The 12,263-nt window shown below is 39.6% G+C and overlaps 1 protein-coding gene across 2 annotated transcripts; it reads right to left on the bottom strand.

Annotated features, from left to right (window-relative positions):
• Positions 1-488: 488 nt before the first annotated feature.
• LOC137955401 (DNA glycosylase/AP lyase ROS1-like) lies at positions 489-10,825 on the bottom strand. 2 transcript variants are annotated; one of them, XM_068802326.1, is made up of 20 exons: positions 10,781-10,825; positions 10,161-10,560; positions 8,276-9,850; positions 7,733-8,080; positions 6,950-7,040; positions 4,991-6,221; positions 4,575-4,654; positions 4,228-4,312; positions 4,046-4,137; positions 3,910-3,978; positions 3,710-3,746; positions 3,552-3,634; positions 2,671-3,135; positions 2,321-2,357; positions 2,161-2,218; positions 1,932-2,071; positions 1,751-1,816; positions 1,496-1,610; positions 1,367-1,405; positions 489-1,071 (listed from the first exon to the last, which is right to left on the bottom strand). In XM_068802326.1, exons 2-20 carry the CDS (start codon positions 10,498-10,500, stop codon positions 944-946), a joined length of 5,079 nt encoding a protein of 1,692 aa, XP_068658427.1. In that variant the 5' UTR covers positions 10,501-10,560; positions 10,781-10,825; the 3' UTR covers positions 489-943. The 2 variants fall into 2 exon arrangements, with proteins under 2 accessions (XP_068658427.1, XP_068658426.1); XM_068802325.1 differs by lacking the exon at positions 10,781-10,825 and having other exon boundaries at positions 7,733-9,850; positions 10,161-10,720.
• Between the last annotated feature and the right edge of the window lie 1,438 nt (positions 10,826-12,263).

The raw sequence follows: 12,263 nt of genomic DNA, 5'->3' as shown, positions 1-12,263 counted from the left end.
GTGCTTAATTATTTTACGAATTAGGAGGACCCTTTTATGGAATTCTTATTACCCTTTTAAAATGAGCAGAGATAAAATTTTAAATAATTTTAAACTAATTAGTTAGTGAATATACGATCATGTATCTTAACTTTATATGGGTCAGCAAATATGGATCCAACTTTGGTGTTTAATGATAGTTAGATAATGATAATATTTCTCATCTATTATTTGAATAAAACAAAATAACATTTTTCCGCGTTTTCAGATTTTATTTCCCTAGTATTATTTATATCCCTAGGGGAGGTAGCAGCTTGCCTCAAGCGGCTAAACCGGATCTCTGCCCGGGGCGGTTTCATTTTACGACACCGCCAAGGAATCAAATGAACAACGAAATTTGACCTGATCCTTCCAGTGGTTGTCTGTACTCGGGATCGACGAGCCATTGGAGGCAGAAAGTTTTCCAGTTTCTTCAACAGGTGAAAGCAGAACAGTATTGTATCCCAGAAACTTATTGAGCATGCCCAGTGCGGTCTTCATTTTCGAGCTAAACGACTTCAAACCTCTCTGGTTTCTCTCACGTCTCCCGTATCGGTGTCCACAGCATGCATGGATACAGTTGCTTCGAGTTCATCAAAATTTAAAGTTGAGAGGGGTAAGTTGTACGAGCTTCAGCAGCAAAGGGGTGATGCAGAGCCTGTCGTGCTTGAGATATTCCTTGTGGAAGAATGGCTCAAATTTGAGCATGAGATGTAATTGATCATTATGCCTAGTTCTGTACAAACTACAAACTACAAACTGCATGCTCCTGTTCTTCTAGAGGTGGTTTACACATGTCTTTACCGGATCCATCGAGGTATGCACTTTTTTTTTTTTTTCTGGGTCAGCTTTCTCTATATGTTTTCCTTTTTATTTGATGGATGTTGGTCAGGATGTACCATTGCAATATCTATTTCTGGAATACCTACTCTTCTGGTTGCTTGGTTGGTCCTCTTTTCCTCGCTACGAGTTTACTTGCAGGAAAGTGCAACCTTGCCGTTAGAGGTCGTGGTGCTCGTGTTTTCTGGTCAAATCCCCTCACACAAACAAACCCTGCACAATTAATCTTCAAGCAGGTTAGATCCTTTTTGAAAAGATGTAATCTGTCTTTAGAAACAGAGATATTGTCTAAAAACTAAACAATTATACGACTTGTATGATGTGCGACTCTTATTTGAATTAAGTCATAGTAGTTTGGGTTCTCTGCGTGGCAGTCAAAGACGACATGGTATACACCACCCTATCAAAGCATGGATTCATGCTTGCTCACTTTCCCCTCGTAGCACTTAAAAGAGTGTTTTGTTTTCGTTTTTTTTTTTTTTTTCTCTTGTGGAGTTGCAGTTTGTACCTCTCCAAAAGCAATGTTGGATTCCCTCTGTAGTTAGACCTGAGCAGAGGCAAATAGATGAAAATTTTGGAGTCAGTGTAAGCTGTTATCTATGTCTAGCATTGGATTACATTCTAAATATGAACTAACCTCTAAATATAGTAGGGATGGAGGTTCCAAAATAGACTGTACGTCTTGATAAATTCCATATCAAGGCCCTAGGAACGTCAAGTGGTTCAATGCTAGAATCATGATCTGCAAAGACCTGCAGTTCAAACGAAAACAGTAAGTTCTCTTTTCTCTTCTTTGATTGTGGTTTAATTTATTTCAGATAGAAATTGTGTTCAAAGGTTTATTTATGACAACCCTGTTAAGTAATAACATACAGAAGGAATACAAAGTTACCTCATTGACTTGGAAGTAGGTACCGTTCAGCGGGAAGCTCCCTCTCATTGCTGTCCGACAGGGAATCTGCAAGTAGATCTCTCAATGTCATTCCATTCCCAAAAGAATTACAAACTGTTATTTAATCAGTATTGGACGGACAGCAAAGCAAACAGTCCGCTGAGCAGTGGCCAACTCATACCAGTAGTGTACCCCTAACTGTTTGAGCATTTGCTTCCCTTATGCTATTACATGCAAAGCACATCTCCTTCTCACAAAGCCCCCCAGATGCTCGAGAGCTACAGGTCATGTCAGGAGGTTCTATTGATTGTGCGGTTTCACCTAATATTGAACATTATAAGTGGGTCAATTTAGCAGAAGTGAAATCAAGAGCCTCAAGGCAGTTTTCTAGCATGGATTTTGCTGCTCACCTGGTGTCCATATTGCAAGAAGGTAAGGACATGGATCGTCTAGATCTCGTTGGTCCAACTGTTATTTTTATTTTTTTTGAAGGAAAATATATTTAGAAAAAAAAGAGTTTGAATTATGCAATTGACAATGGATGTTTATGAAATAAAAGAGAGCTCTCACCCCCTTTAGTAGAGAGTGTGAATCTGGTAGTTCATACCTGCAGCCAGTAAAAAATTGTTTTTGTCATACAATGGAGTCAACTAAATACAGGAACCAAGCTCAATTTAATTATTTCGTGTTTTAAAGTGCCCCACTATCATTTAAAACAAAAAAAAGTGCCCCACTGAAATTTTTTTATTTAATTTTCTATACTCATTCAAGTCTTAAATTCTTATAGCCTTTTGACTTGGTGTGAAACTACCAACGTAAAAGAATAACATTGAAACTTGTCTCATATGGCTTGAGCTGACCTTTCAGGGCATTGGTTAAGTTGAAAAAATTCATTAGAATAGGAAGCCTGTGGTACTCACACGTGGTGCTCTGTCCGCAATCTACTCATGTTCTTTAGCTTTGGTGTTGGGATAGAAGCAGCTTCTGGAGTTAAAGCAACAAGCGCTTTTGACAGATCCCCAGCTTGGAGCTGCATGTTGTTTTCCCGCATATAGTTCTGTACATTCTGTGACAATTCTTCAATGTTAAGTTTTATTGTGGGAATTTCATCTGGGTCCTCTTCCCAAAAAGCATCTTCAATTGCACTTTCTGAAATATCAACACTTTCGGATTTTGGTTCTGGTTCTGGTTCTGGTGAAGCCGGTTCTTCTATTATGGGTTCACATGTAGTTGTTCCCGAATATGCCTGTAGATGTGGAGCCATTTCAAGTTGAGGCAGTGGCATTGGATTGATAGCCTTTTCATGATCTTCCACTGAGGTGGCTAGGGGCGTATCTCTCATCACCAAACTTTTTTCCTCTGGACCTGGCAATGCAAGCCTTGCACTGTAAAGAGATGAGTATAGGTGTCAGTTACGCAATTCTTCGAAATTAGCATGTCTCAAAATTTGGTTGAAAGCTTTAGTAAAATGAATATTTATGAGAGTGTAACTGACAAGAGTTCTCGTTGCACATCTATTCCACTATCATATTAACCAATAGCATGGCAGGGTGTGCATTTTTCTCCAAATGCTGATGTTGCAAAGCCAAAATTTTACTCTCATCTAGATAGGTTGGCAGTGCAAGATTCATTTCAAGTAACTTCTCATAGAGAATTGCATTGGGGTGGCTGTCTGATTTTTAATTTTTCACTGACATAGAAATACTTCCTAGCTTCTGATATTATGTATTAACTTATATAAGTGGTGGCACTTTTGGACTTTTTCCGTGTTATATTACAGTCCATGAGCAGTTGAATGAACCTGGCAAATGCGCTTGCAAAATGTCTGCATTCTGCTCTCATTGGACATGCATTGCAGTTAGGCTTGCTCTTGGTACAAAAAACCTGCATCGAAATGCAAATTTAGTTATATTCACTGTTGGACATTACTTATTTACAGTAAATATGTGTGTAAGTTACCTTTCCAAACGTGATCATTTGATAATGCAGCTCATACCTGTTGTCATCCAAGATCTTAGAATATAATGATATATTTTAAATTCCTAATGTTTCTCAAAGATAATTTTTTCTCACATATATAAGTAACCTAGTTATTTTTGTGAAATTGAGGCAGGAGTGACTAAAATATGAATTAAAAACAAGGTGCTTTTTGGGTTTACAATGTATGCTGATCCAGTTTACATAGCCTTGGCCATAGATACTTCTGAATAGACTCCAGCAATGGGTACCTTCAAGAAGGAAATAATGGTTAGTAGGCTTTCTCATTGAATGTGGCAGTGAGATTAAGATACTTACAATTCCAAAAGGTGCAGCTGGAGAGACTCAGGCAGTGGTCGAAGGGGGACCCATCCCAATCTCACACATATGCGACCAACATTTGTATCAACCTTATAAAGTCAAACACCAAATACAAAACCAGATTGGTGAGTTTTATTGTATTTCCATATTGAAGTATGTTTCAGAGTTCTAGATCTTACTGGGAAAGCAAGATGATGAAGTGTCAACAACCTCACGCACTCTACACTTTTTAGTCCCAGTCCCCTTATGCTTAGCAAGTAATCTCTGAAAATGATAAACCCATTTTAGTACTCCATGAAAAATCTCTGGGAGCAACACTTAAAATTGCTGGTACCCTTATACTAAGCAAGAAATCTCTGAATATGACACAAATTCATGTTAGTATTCCATGAAAAATCTCTGGAATTGATAAATCGTCCATAGGGATCACCAAACACCTACTGCAAACGGCTTGACAATTGTTTTCTGGTAAACTATAATAAGCAAACAAATTTTCTGTCAGATACAAAAGTGTATTGGATCTTACTTAGCTTTATCTGGTGGAACATCTCTTAACCATTCAAGGTCTATGCTTCCATGTTCATGAACCAAGCGGTTGAGAAAATCCTGCAACATGTCATGCAAAATGAGCCTATGTTGATACATTTTTATTTATCCTTCGAGAGGTGAACTCAATTTTCATCATTATGTATAGAAACCTTTGGAGCTATTTTACCCCTCTGGGCTGCCATACCATTCTTCAAAATGGTGTGGTGGATATTGATGAATATAGTAATCCACACTACTCGGGGCACTTGGACTGTTTTGGGTTGCTATATCTTAATAAACTACTTTTTTTCTCTTTTTCATTTTCTTTCTTGAATGTTATCTTAATAAACTTGACTGTGGCTGGCTACATAATACTACTGAAGTTGACTTGAGAAGAAGTGTGCCATTACTTACTTTTATTCTCTCTGTGAGCATGTTATTCATGCCTCTTTCCCTGATGGTGTTGGAGACTTCACTTGCATCTGCACATCTAACTGCCTCATAATCTAATGAGTCCCTTAAATTCTCAGGTCTTTCTTTTCTTGGATTCTTGTAACAGGTTTCCTGTCTTAAACTTTCCCAATCAAAATCCTTTTTTCTGTCTGCCCCCCTCTTTTGCCTTTTGGGTGCTAACTGAGCTGTTTCACTAGACCCATTCTTGTAACTACTCTTTTCTGTGATAAAGTTTGTCCCTGTTACCTTCTGTCCACTTTTACTATGATTGACTAAGCTTGCTGAGTCGGTTTTCTCGGATAGTTCTTTTGTGGCTTTTCCAGATTCTAATCCAATGACTTGAGGTGATTGTTTGCTTGGTGGTGAACACGAACTGCTTATTGAGGCATCTTCTGAGCATGAATAAAGAACAACAGAATGAGGTACATCATATAATCCGACTCTCTTGGCTTTCTCGGTTTTGCTGGTATTCATCATATCTGTGATTTCAGAAGCAGTTGGCTTGTAGAATCCACTTTCTTCTTGAGAGACCTCTATCTGGTCCACTTCTTTTGCTTTAAAATCATGTGTCAGTTGAACCTCAATGGCTTTGGGTTGGTAGACTACATCTGGCCCTACCAAACCATCACCAAGGCCTTGTCCTTGCATTTGTAAAAGCTTCATGAATGAAGGAATATTGCTTCCATTAAGGATACGGTTCTTCTGCCCCCATTCTGGATTTGTTGTTTCAGCATTAGTCTCAAAGCTTGAACCAATTTGCTTCATTTTCTGAATATCTGAATCTGTAGTGCTTTGAGATGAAGAAACAACAGAGCCTTGCGATAAAACTATTTCTTCAAATAGTCTCGGTGTGTCTAGTTTGTCTTCAAGTGATTCATGATTCAAGTCTTGCCCACTCTTAGATATTGTTATTTCCTTGGCCCTTGGATAATCTCTTATGCTGTGCATCATATTGCTTCCGAATGACCCTGTACTGCAGGCACTTTCCATTTCTTCTGCAATCTTGTTTTCATGCAGAACCAGAGAACCTTCAATATCCACCCCTTTGTTTGATGTTTTACTCTGGCAGTCATTAATGTAAAGGATATTATCTTCTCGTTTTTCTGGAGATTTGTTTGTAACGTCTGGATTAACTCTGTTTTTGGATTTCGATTGCAATGGGAATCTGGCAGCAAGAGCCATAAAGGCAGAGCTGCAACGAAGTAAAATAAAAATGACAAGTAAAATATGATTACTTTTGAAAGTAGTAGAAGCACATGATAACTTATTGCTTACATAAAACAAAATGAAAAGTTGTAATTACCTACATATGCTTATTGCTTATGTACTTGCCCTCTTAGTTTCATACCTACAGATTCCAGACATAGCACCAAAAATATGCTCATGCTCTTGCCATCCACTTCCATCAGTTAAACCTAACAGTGGCATAATTTTCACAGAAAGAAAATATTCTAATCATGACATGAAAAGGATGAAAATAACCCCAAAAGATGATATTTTGGATTCTTCTTTGAAGCCCATTACATTCAGTTCGGTACATCACTTAATGATCCGAAATGCAATTGTGGGCACCATTTTGACGCATGACTGTTAGAGGATGCAGCATCAGCTTATGTAGGCTCACGGTCAATAATTAACCCGTAAGTCATAAGTCCACTGTACAGAGTCTCATACTATCATCGCTATGGGGTATTTTTATCTATTTCCAAGTTATTGTCAGAACTAACTGATAAAAAGTGGATGACATGGATTTAAACATCATTTAGATGATGTTTCTAGTGTATATATATAACTTAGAAACCCAAGGGTATATGTGTATTTATGCCATAGGATAATGTCGGTAATCAACCCAAATAAAATATTTTTAAAGAAACACAACCAAGTGGTCATTTATCATGAAAATAAGACCTAGAAGATTACCTCGATAGATGGTCAGAAACATTTTGTGTTAGAAAGACACCAATGACCGAGTCCACAACAGATCCCTTCCATGGGGAGAAACGCCTATCACCTTCAAAAACATATATTTAAGGGACATAAAATAATTCTTATTTAATGTTGCCTATGTATATTGGTTCATGCAAGCTGTGTAGGAAAGGAACTAAAAATCTACATATAAGTTCTATTTAAGGGACATAAAAGAAATCTTATTTAGTGTTGCCTAAGTATATTGATTCATGCAAGCTGTGTAAGAAAGGAACTAAAAATCTAAAAGCCAGCTACTGTACTATTTCAGCCTCTGCTAGCTCACACACATGAGCAGATTTTGATCCTGTGATAATAATGAAATTTTTGGGTGAAGTATCATAAATTATTCAGTGGATGTCAAGCCACTTAAGTTTCTCCATTTCCTGGTTACTTTAGGTTCAGTTCTGTTTATAGCTTAGCCCTTTTTTTTAAGGCTTTTGGTTCTTCTGGGTCTGAATGGAGTAAACTCAATAGAAATTCAAGTTGCTGCTTGGAGCTGATTACTTAAGGCACTGTATAGGTGGTGCTTTCATTTAAAAAACTAACATAGTTATCGGATTGTTTTCACATACAGAAGATCTACAAGGAGAATGTACTTTTCCAAACATCCTGAATATGCTGTCATAACTGGAGCAACTGAGAATTGAAAATTTTATAATAAAATTTTGCTGGAAAATGTAGATCTTTATATTGACATCAACTAAAAGATCCCACGTGCAGGTGCTAAAATGGTACCTTGTACACGGTGCATACGGGCTATGAATGAATCTACTCGTCCCTTGAAGACCTGTCTTTCTGCTTCCCACCATTTTGCTTTCTCTGCATCTATTTCTGTTTCTTCTCCTTCCTTCCACATGAGAAGCTTCCATACCCTGTTTGTCTCATCATCCAAGTCAACCTTGGGCCGGGGCCTCCGCCGTTTCTTGATAATGTCAAACGGACCTTCATATGAAACAATCTGTCCATTGCCATTATATGGAACCAGTGCATGAGCTTCTCCAGGGGTCATCGTTATGTCTTTGCCTCCTTCATAAATGCTTAGATGTTTGAATCTCTCAGTAATGCCATTGATAGGATCGCTTGCTGACAAAAAGTTTTGAGTGTGAAAAGTTAGATCTGCCATCTGGTGAATTGTGCTAGAATAGAAGATGGATTTGGCTTGATTCTTTGTCCGCTTCCTTCTTGTGGGTTTCAATTGGTTTTGTGCTAGCAGAGCTTGAAAACAAACTTCAGCCCGATAAGAAGGTGATATTGACTGTGGTGTTGAGAATAACTTACCATATGCTATTACTGAAGACAAGTCTCGAACCCGAGCAGGTAGTTTTGATCTCTTCTTTTTTGTCATTATGTCTCCATACTTTTCTTTCACTTCATTATATAACTTGTCGTTTTCTCTGTTGCCCTTATCTAGGTTGCCAGAGGGTGCCACTTGGCTGAAAGAAGTCCTTTTGTTACAAAGGTTGGGGACACTCCTGTCTTGAACCTCGCAGTCAGTATTCATTGAAAGGGCATGAGAATCCAACAAACTCGTAGGATGGAGACCATTGTTTTTGTTGTTTTCACATGTTGTTCTGTTTTCGGTTTGGGTTACACAAGGTGCCTTTGCATCAAAACCGCTCTTTGAATTGATGTAGGTTGCTGAGAGTGTGTTCCATTCATGAGAGTGGGTTGCTGAATATGAGGGAAGTGTGATGCAGTCTTCTGCTTCTTGGACATGGGATGGGGTATTTTTCTTTCTTGCAAGGACCTTAAATTTCTCTTTTGGTTGTGCTTTCTTCGCAATTGGGGATGAATGGCTAGAATTTAGTTCTTTCCTTGCAATTGGGGTAGAATTATTGGAAGCAAACTGATGCTCAGAATTTGTTGGTAGTGAAATGTACCCACTGAGCATCTGATTCAAAGAATGGTTAAGATCAAATGCAATTCCAGCTGTTGAGTTCTCTACTGTTATATCCAATCCATGACTGCCATACAGTGTAGATTTTAGTGATGCAAAGCTGTTACTGCTTGCATTTTCACATGTATCTTGGTCCTGAATCTTGGAATCAGGGTTGAATGGTAGCTCAGAACACATTGCAGCAGCAGGTCTTCCTTCATCATCTCTTGGATGATCTTCCAAACTAAAATTTAAAGCCCGACGACAAGATTTTGCACGCTTTCTGTGGTCCACTCCCTTGGCACCTTCTATGTTCAAAGAAGGGGTAGTATCCCTTTTGGATTTCACTCCACGCTTCTGACTACCTTGCTCTGGTGTTACTGGCTGAGGAGTTTTCTTTGCTTTGCCTTCTGTTATAACTTTAGGTCTATGCTTTTTCCTTCTTGGCGGCTTCTGTGGTGGTGTTTTATTAAGATCTATGCCCTGGTGGTCTTCCTTGTGGAGATAGTGTGTCTGTTTCAATGGGGTCAGGGGTTCTATCGTCTGCTGCTTTTCTATCTCATAGTTGTGGGATTCCTTTGATGGACTTGCTTGGTTCATGCTCTGCTGGCTTTCTTTGTCTAGATTAAGAGTTTCCTTGAATGGATCAGAGAAATGCCAGATGGTTGCTGAGGGGCCTAGCTGCCCTGTGTGTGACAAATGCTCATGGGTGAACAAATTGATGTGTTCATTTGGTCGTACAGTCGGACTAACCTCGAATATCTCATGCTGTCGTACCCCAGCACTTCCATTGATTAAGGAATTTGCAAGTCCATGAGATTGGTTTTTGTTATTTCTCCTGGCTCCAACCCGATCTGGCGTTACTGGCGCTAACAGGTGAAGTGATATGCCTCCATTGGTCACCTCTGTCATGTTTGAGTTCATATTCGGCGGGGACCTGTGTCTTGACATCACGTGGAAAGGAATGGGAAATCCTTCTGCAGAGTTCCGGATACGTATTTCTCATTCAACAGATTAAAAAAAGGAAGAAAAAGAAAAAAAATTCCACTGAAACGAATCGATGAAGAGACAGAATATCCATTTTTTGTTCGAAAATTCAAGTCCTAGAAATGAAAAAATAAGAGTGGTAATTTCTTTCTGGACATGCAGGTCTGAAAAAGTTCACAGAAGGGCAAATATATCACTTGCTGATCACCAAAATAGCAAATTGAAAGCGAAAAACGGGAGCTTCATCCAAGGAAAAACCGTAAGGAAAAAAAGCTGCAAGTTGGGGTCAGAAAATCTTACCAGTGGACATCTGAGGTGGGTTGGAGTTATTACTCCACAAATTTGCTGCATTCAAATTTTGCTGCATCAAAAGCAGGTTTCCGGCGCCAGGTTGCTGCGGCACTGTGACAATCTGAGGATACGAGACCTGCCACAAACCGAAGGACGAGTTCGTCCCGTCCTGCATTTGCCCTGCAGTCTCAGTCTGGAAGAGCTGCGTGCAAGGCAGACTGCTTCCCTCCGCCAACGCGTTCTGAAAGGCCTGCATGTGAGACCCAGCGACGAAACCTGCAAGCCGGCCATTAGCAGCCGAAACCGCCCTCCAACGGCCAAGATTTCGAGACTCGTCACTTGAGCCCATAACAGCGTCCTCCCTATCCACTTTGCTAAACCGACAGATTACCCCCCTTGAGGAAAATCACTGCAAAAATGGAAGTCGTCTGGGTCTTCAGAAGAGGAAAGAGAAGAAGAAGGAAGAGAGAAAAAAAGCAGAGAAAGACAACTAAATTTAAATAGTGAAATCGTATTCTTGGATGAGCACAGATCGAATTCGATCGAGGCATAGACTATTTTTTGGCGTGTGGGAGTCGTGGCAGCTGACTCTTGCCACTTGTAACGTTAACCAGCTTTAAAGTTTTTACATGGAGCGGCCGTCCCGGCGCCGTTCCCCTCCGAGTCCTTCTCCACCGCCGGGTCATTTCAACTCAGCTGGAATCGTCAGGGTCACAGTTGCGGCAGTTGAAAGTGTTCATCACTACAGCATCGATTTTCTCTTTTATAAAATTGAGCTTCTGGGAAACCGTGCATTCTGAACTAAACTTTATCTGGAATTTGATAAGACCCAGTTTGCTTTGGCTCTGAAAGAGACCCTTTCTAGCACTTCAGAGGCCAACACCAAAGCAAGAATTTTAGAAATGAACCTAAGACCCTCCGAGTAATTATGGGGGCACTCAGAGTCAGATCTCACCGGGTTCATTCTATTTTATTTTATTTTTCTTACTTTTCCGAGTGGCTCGTTCACTTCTGTGGAGTCAAACTCAGTGTGGCGTGCCGAGTCACCGAGTTGCAGCCGGCTGCGTCTCCGCCATACGTTCTCGAATCCAGCGCACGTGACCACCAAAGTCGGATGGTACGTCTCTTTTCCGTTCCCACTAAAAAAAGATTCTTCGTACAGACTCCAGACAACATTAACGTACGTCTCGTAAAAGACATTGACTATATTACCCCTAAAGCTGCGTAAATTTTACAGTTTTATGCTCTGGTGCTTTTCTTCCGTGAAAAGCCACCGAACGCGTATCGTTCAAACACGTGTCAGCATCAGCAAGATGTTATTTGTTGCTTGTCTAAAAAAATAAAAAAAATCAACATTATTAGATCATAATTTCATATGAGACAAAAATGTTGGTCACACAGACACACTCACACGTACCAAAAGTTGATATCTTTTAGGAACCATGAATAGAACTTTTTTTTACGAGGAAACAAAGTATCAATCATAGTTATTCCATGATATGTGGAATATTTAAGTACTCTTGATGATTTTCATGGTAGTCTAATGGATCTTATTCCAAGGGATAAGCCTTTTTCTCTTTCTTATTCACCAAACTCGAGCTCGAATGAAAATAACGAATCTGTGAGCCCGCGCATGCTGGAAACCACGAAAAGGCAAACCCCATTACAGAGCCTGAAAAGCTTCTTTATACGTGTCTCTTAGTCTTTTCATCATAGATTTACAGTGTCCTCAGGTGGTTTACTTGTAACTTCGGCAGCCTTTACTGCTTTCCTCCACTGAAGACTCAGATTAAATGCTTACAATCATTCGCTTGCTTTTATGTGTTTTTGTTTTTCTTTGTTTTCACTGAGAGAGAAAAAGAGAGCCGAACGGCAGTGCCGACCCTTCTACCAACCTCCATTACTCGTGTTTCATTACAAGTGTGAGGTGGCGTGCAAGGAGCGTAGGCGATGTTTGTACCCAACGTAACGCTGATTATCATATAATTCTGAAGATGGTACCCGATGCTTGGACTTCACGGGGTTTTTCGTCAGATGAAAATCCCGATAACAAATTAATTTGTTTTCTTTCCCTGTATGGAGAACATCTCTTCCTTTTAGCACTAATTTCAG

The sequence above is a fragment of the Aristolochia californica genome, unplaced genomic scaffold (assembly GCF_029961685.1).
Source record: "Aristolochia californica isolate CCGP_79_NKW_82.1479 unplaced genomic scaffold, dmAriCali1.0.hap1 SCAF_2, whole genome shotgun sequence".
NCBI classification, from domain to species: Eukaryota; Viridiplantae; Streptophyta; class Magnoliopsida; order Piperales; family Aristolochiaceae; genus Aristolochia; species Aristolochia californica.
The sequence above is the reverse complement of the archived record's forward strand: the minus strand, read 5'-3'. Positions and strand labels throughout refer to the sequence as shown.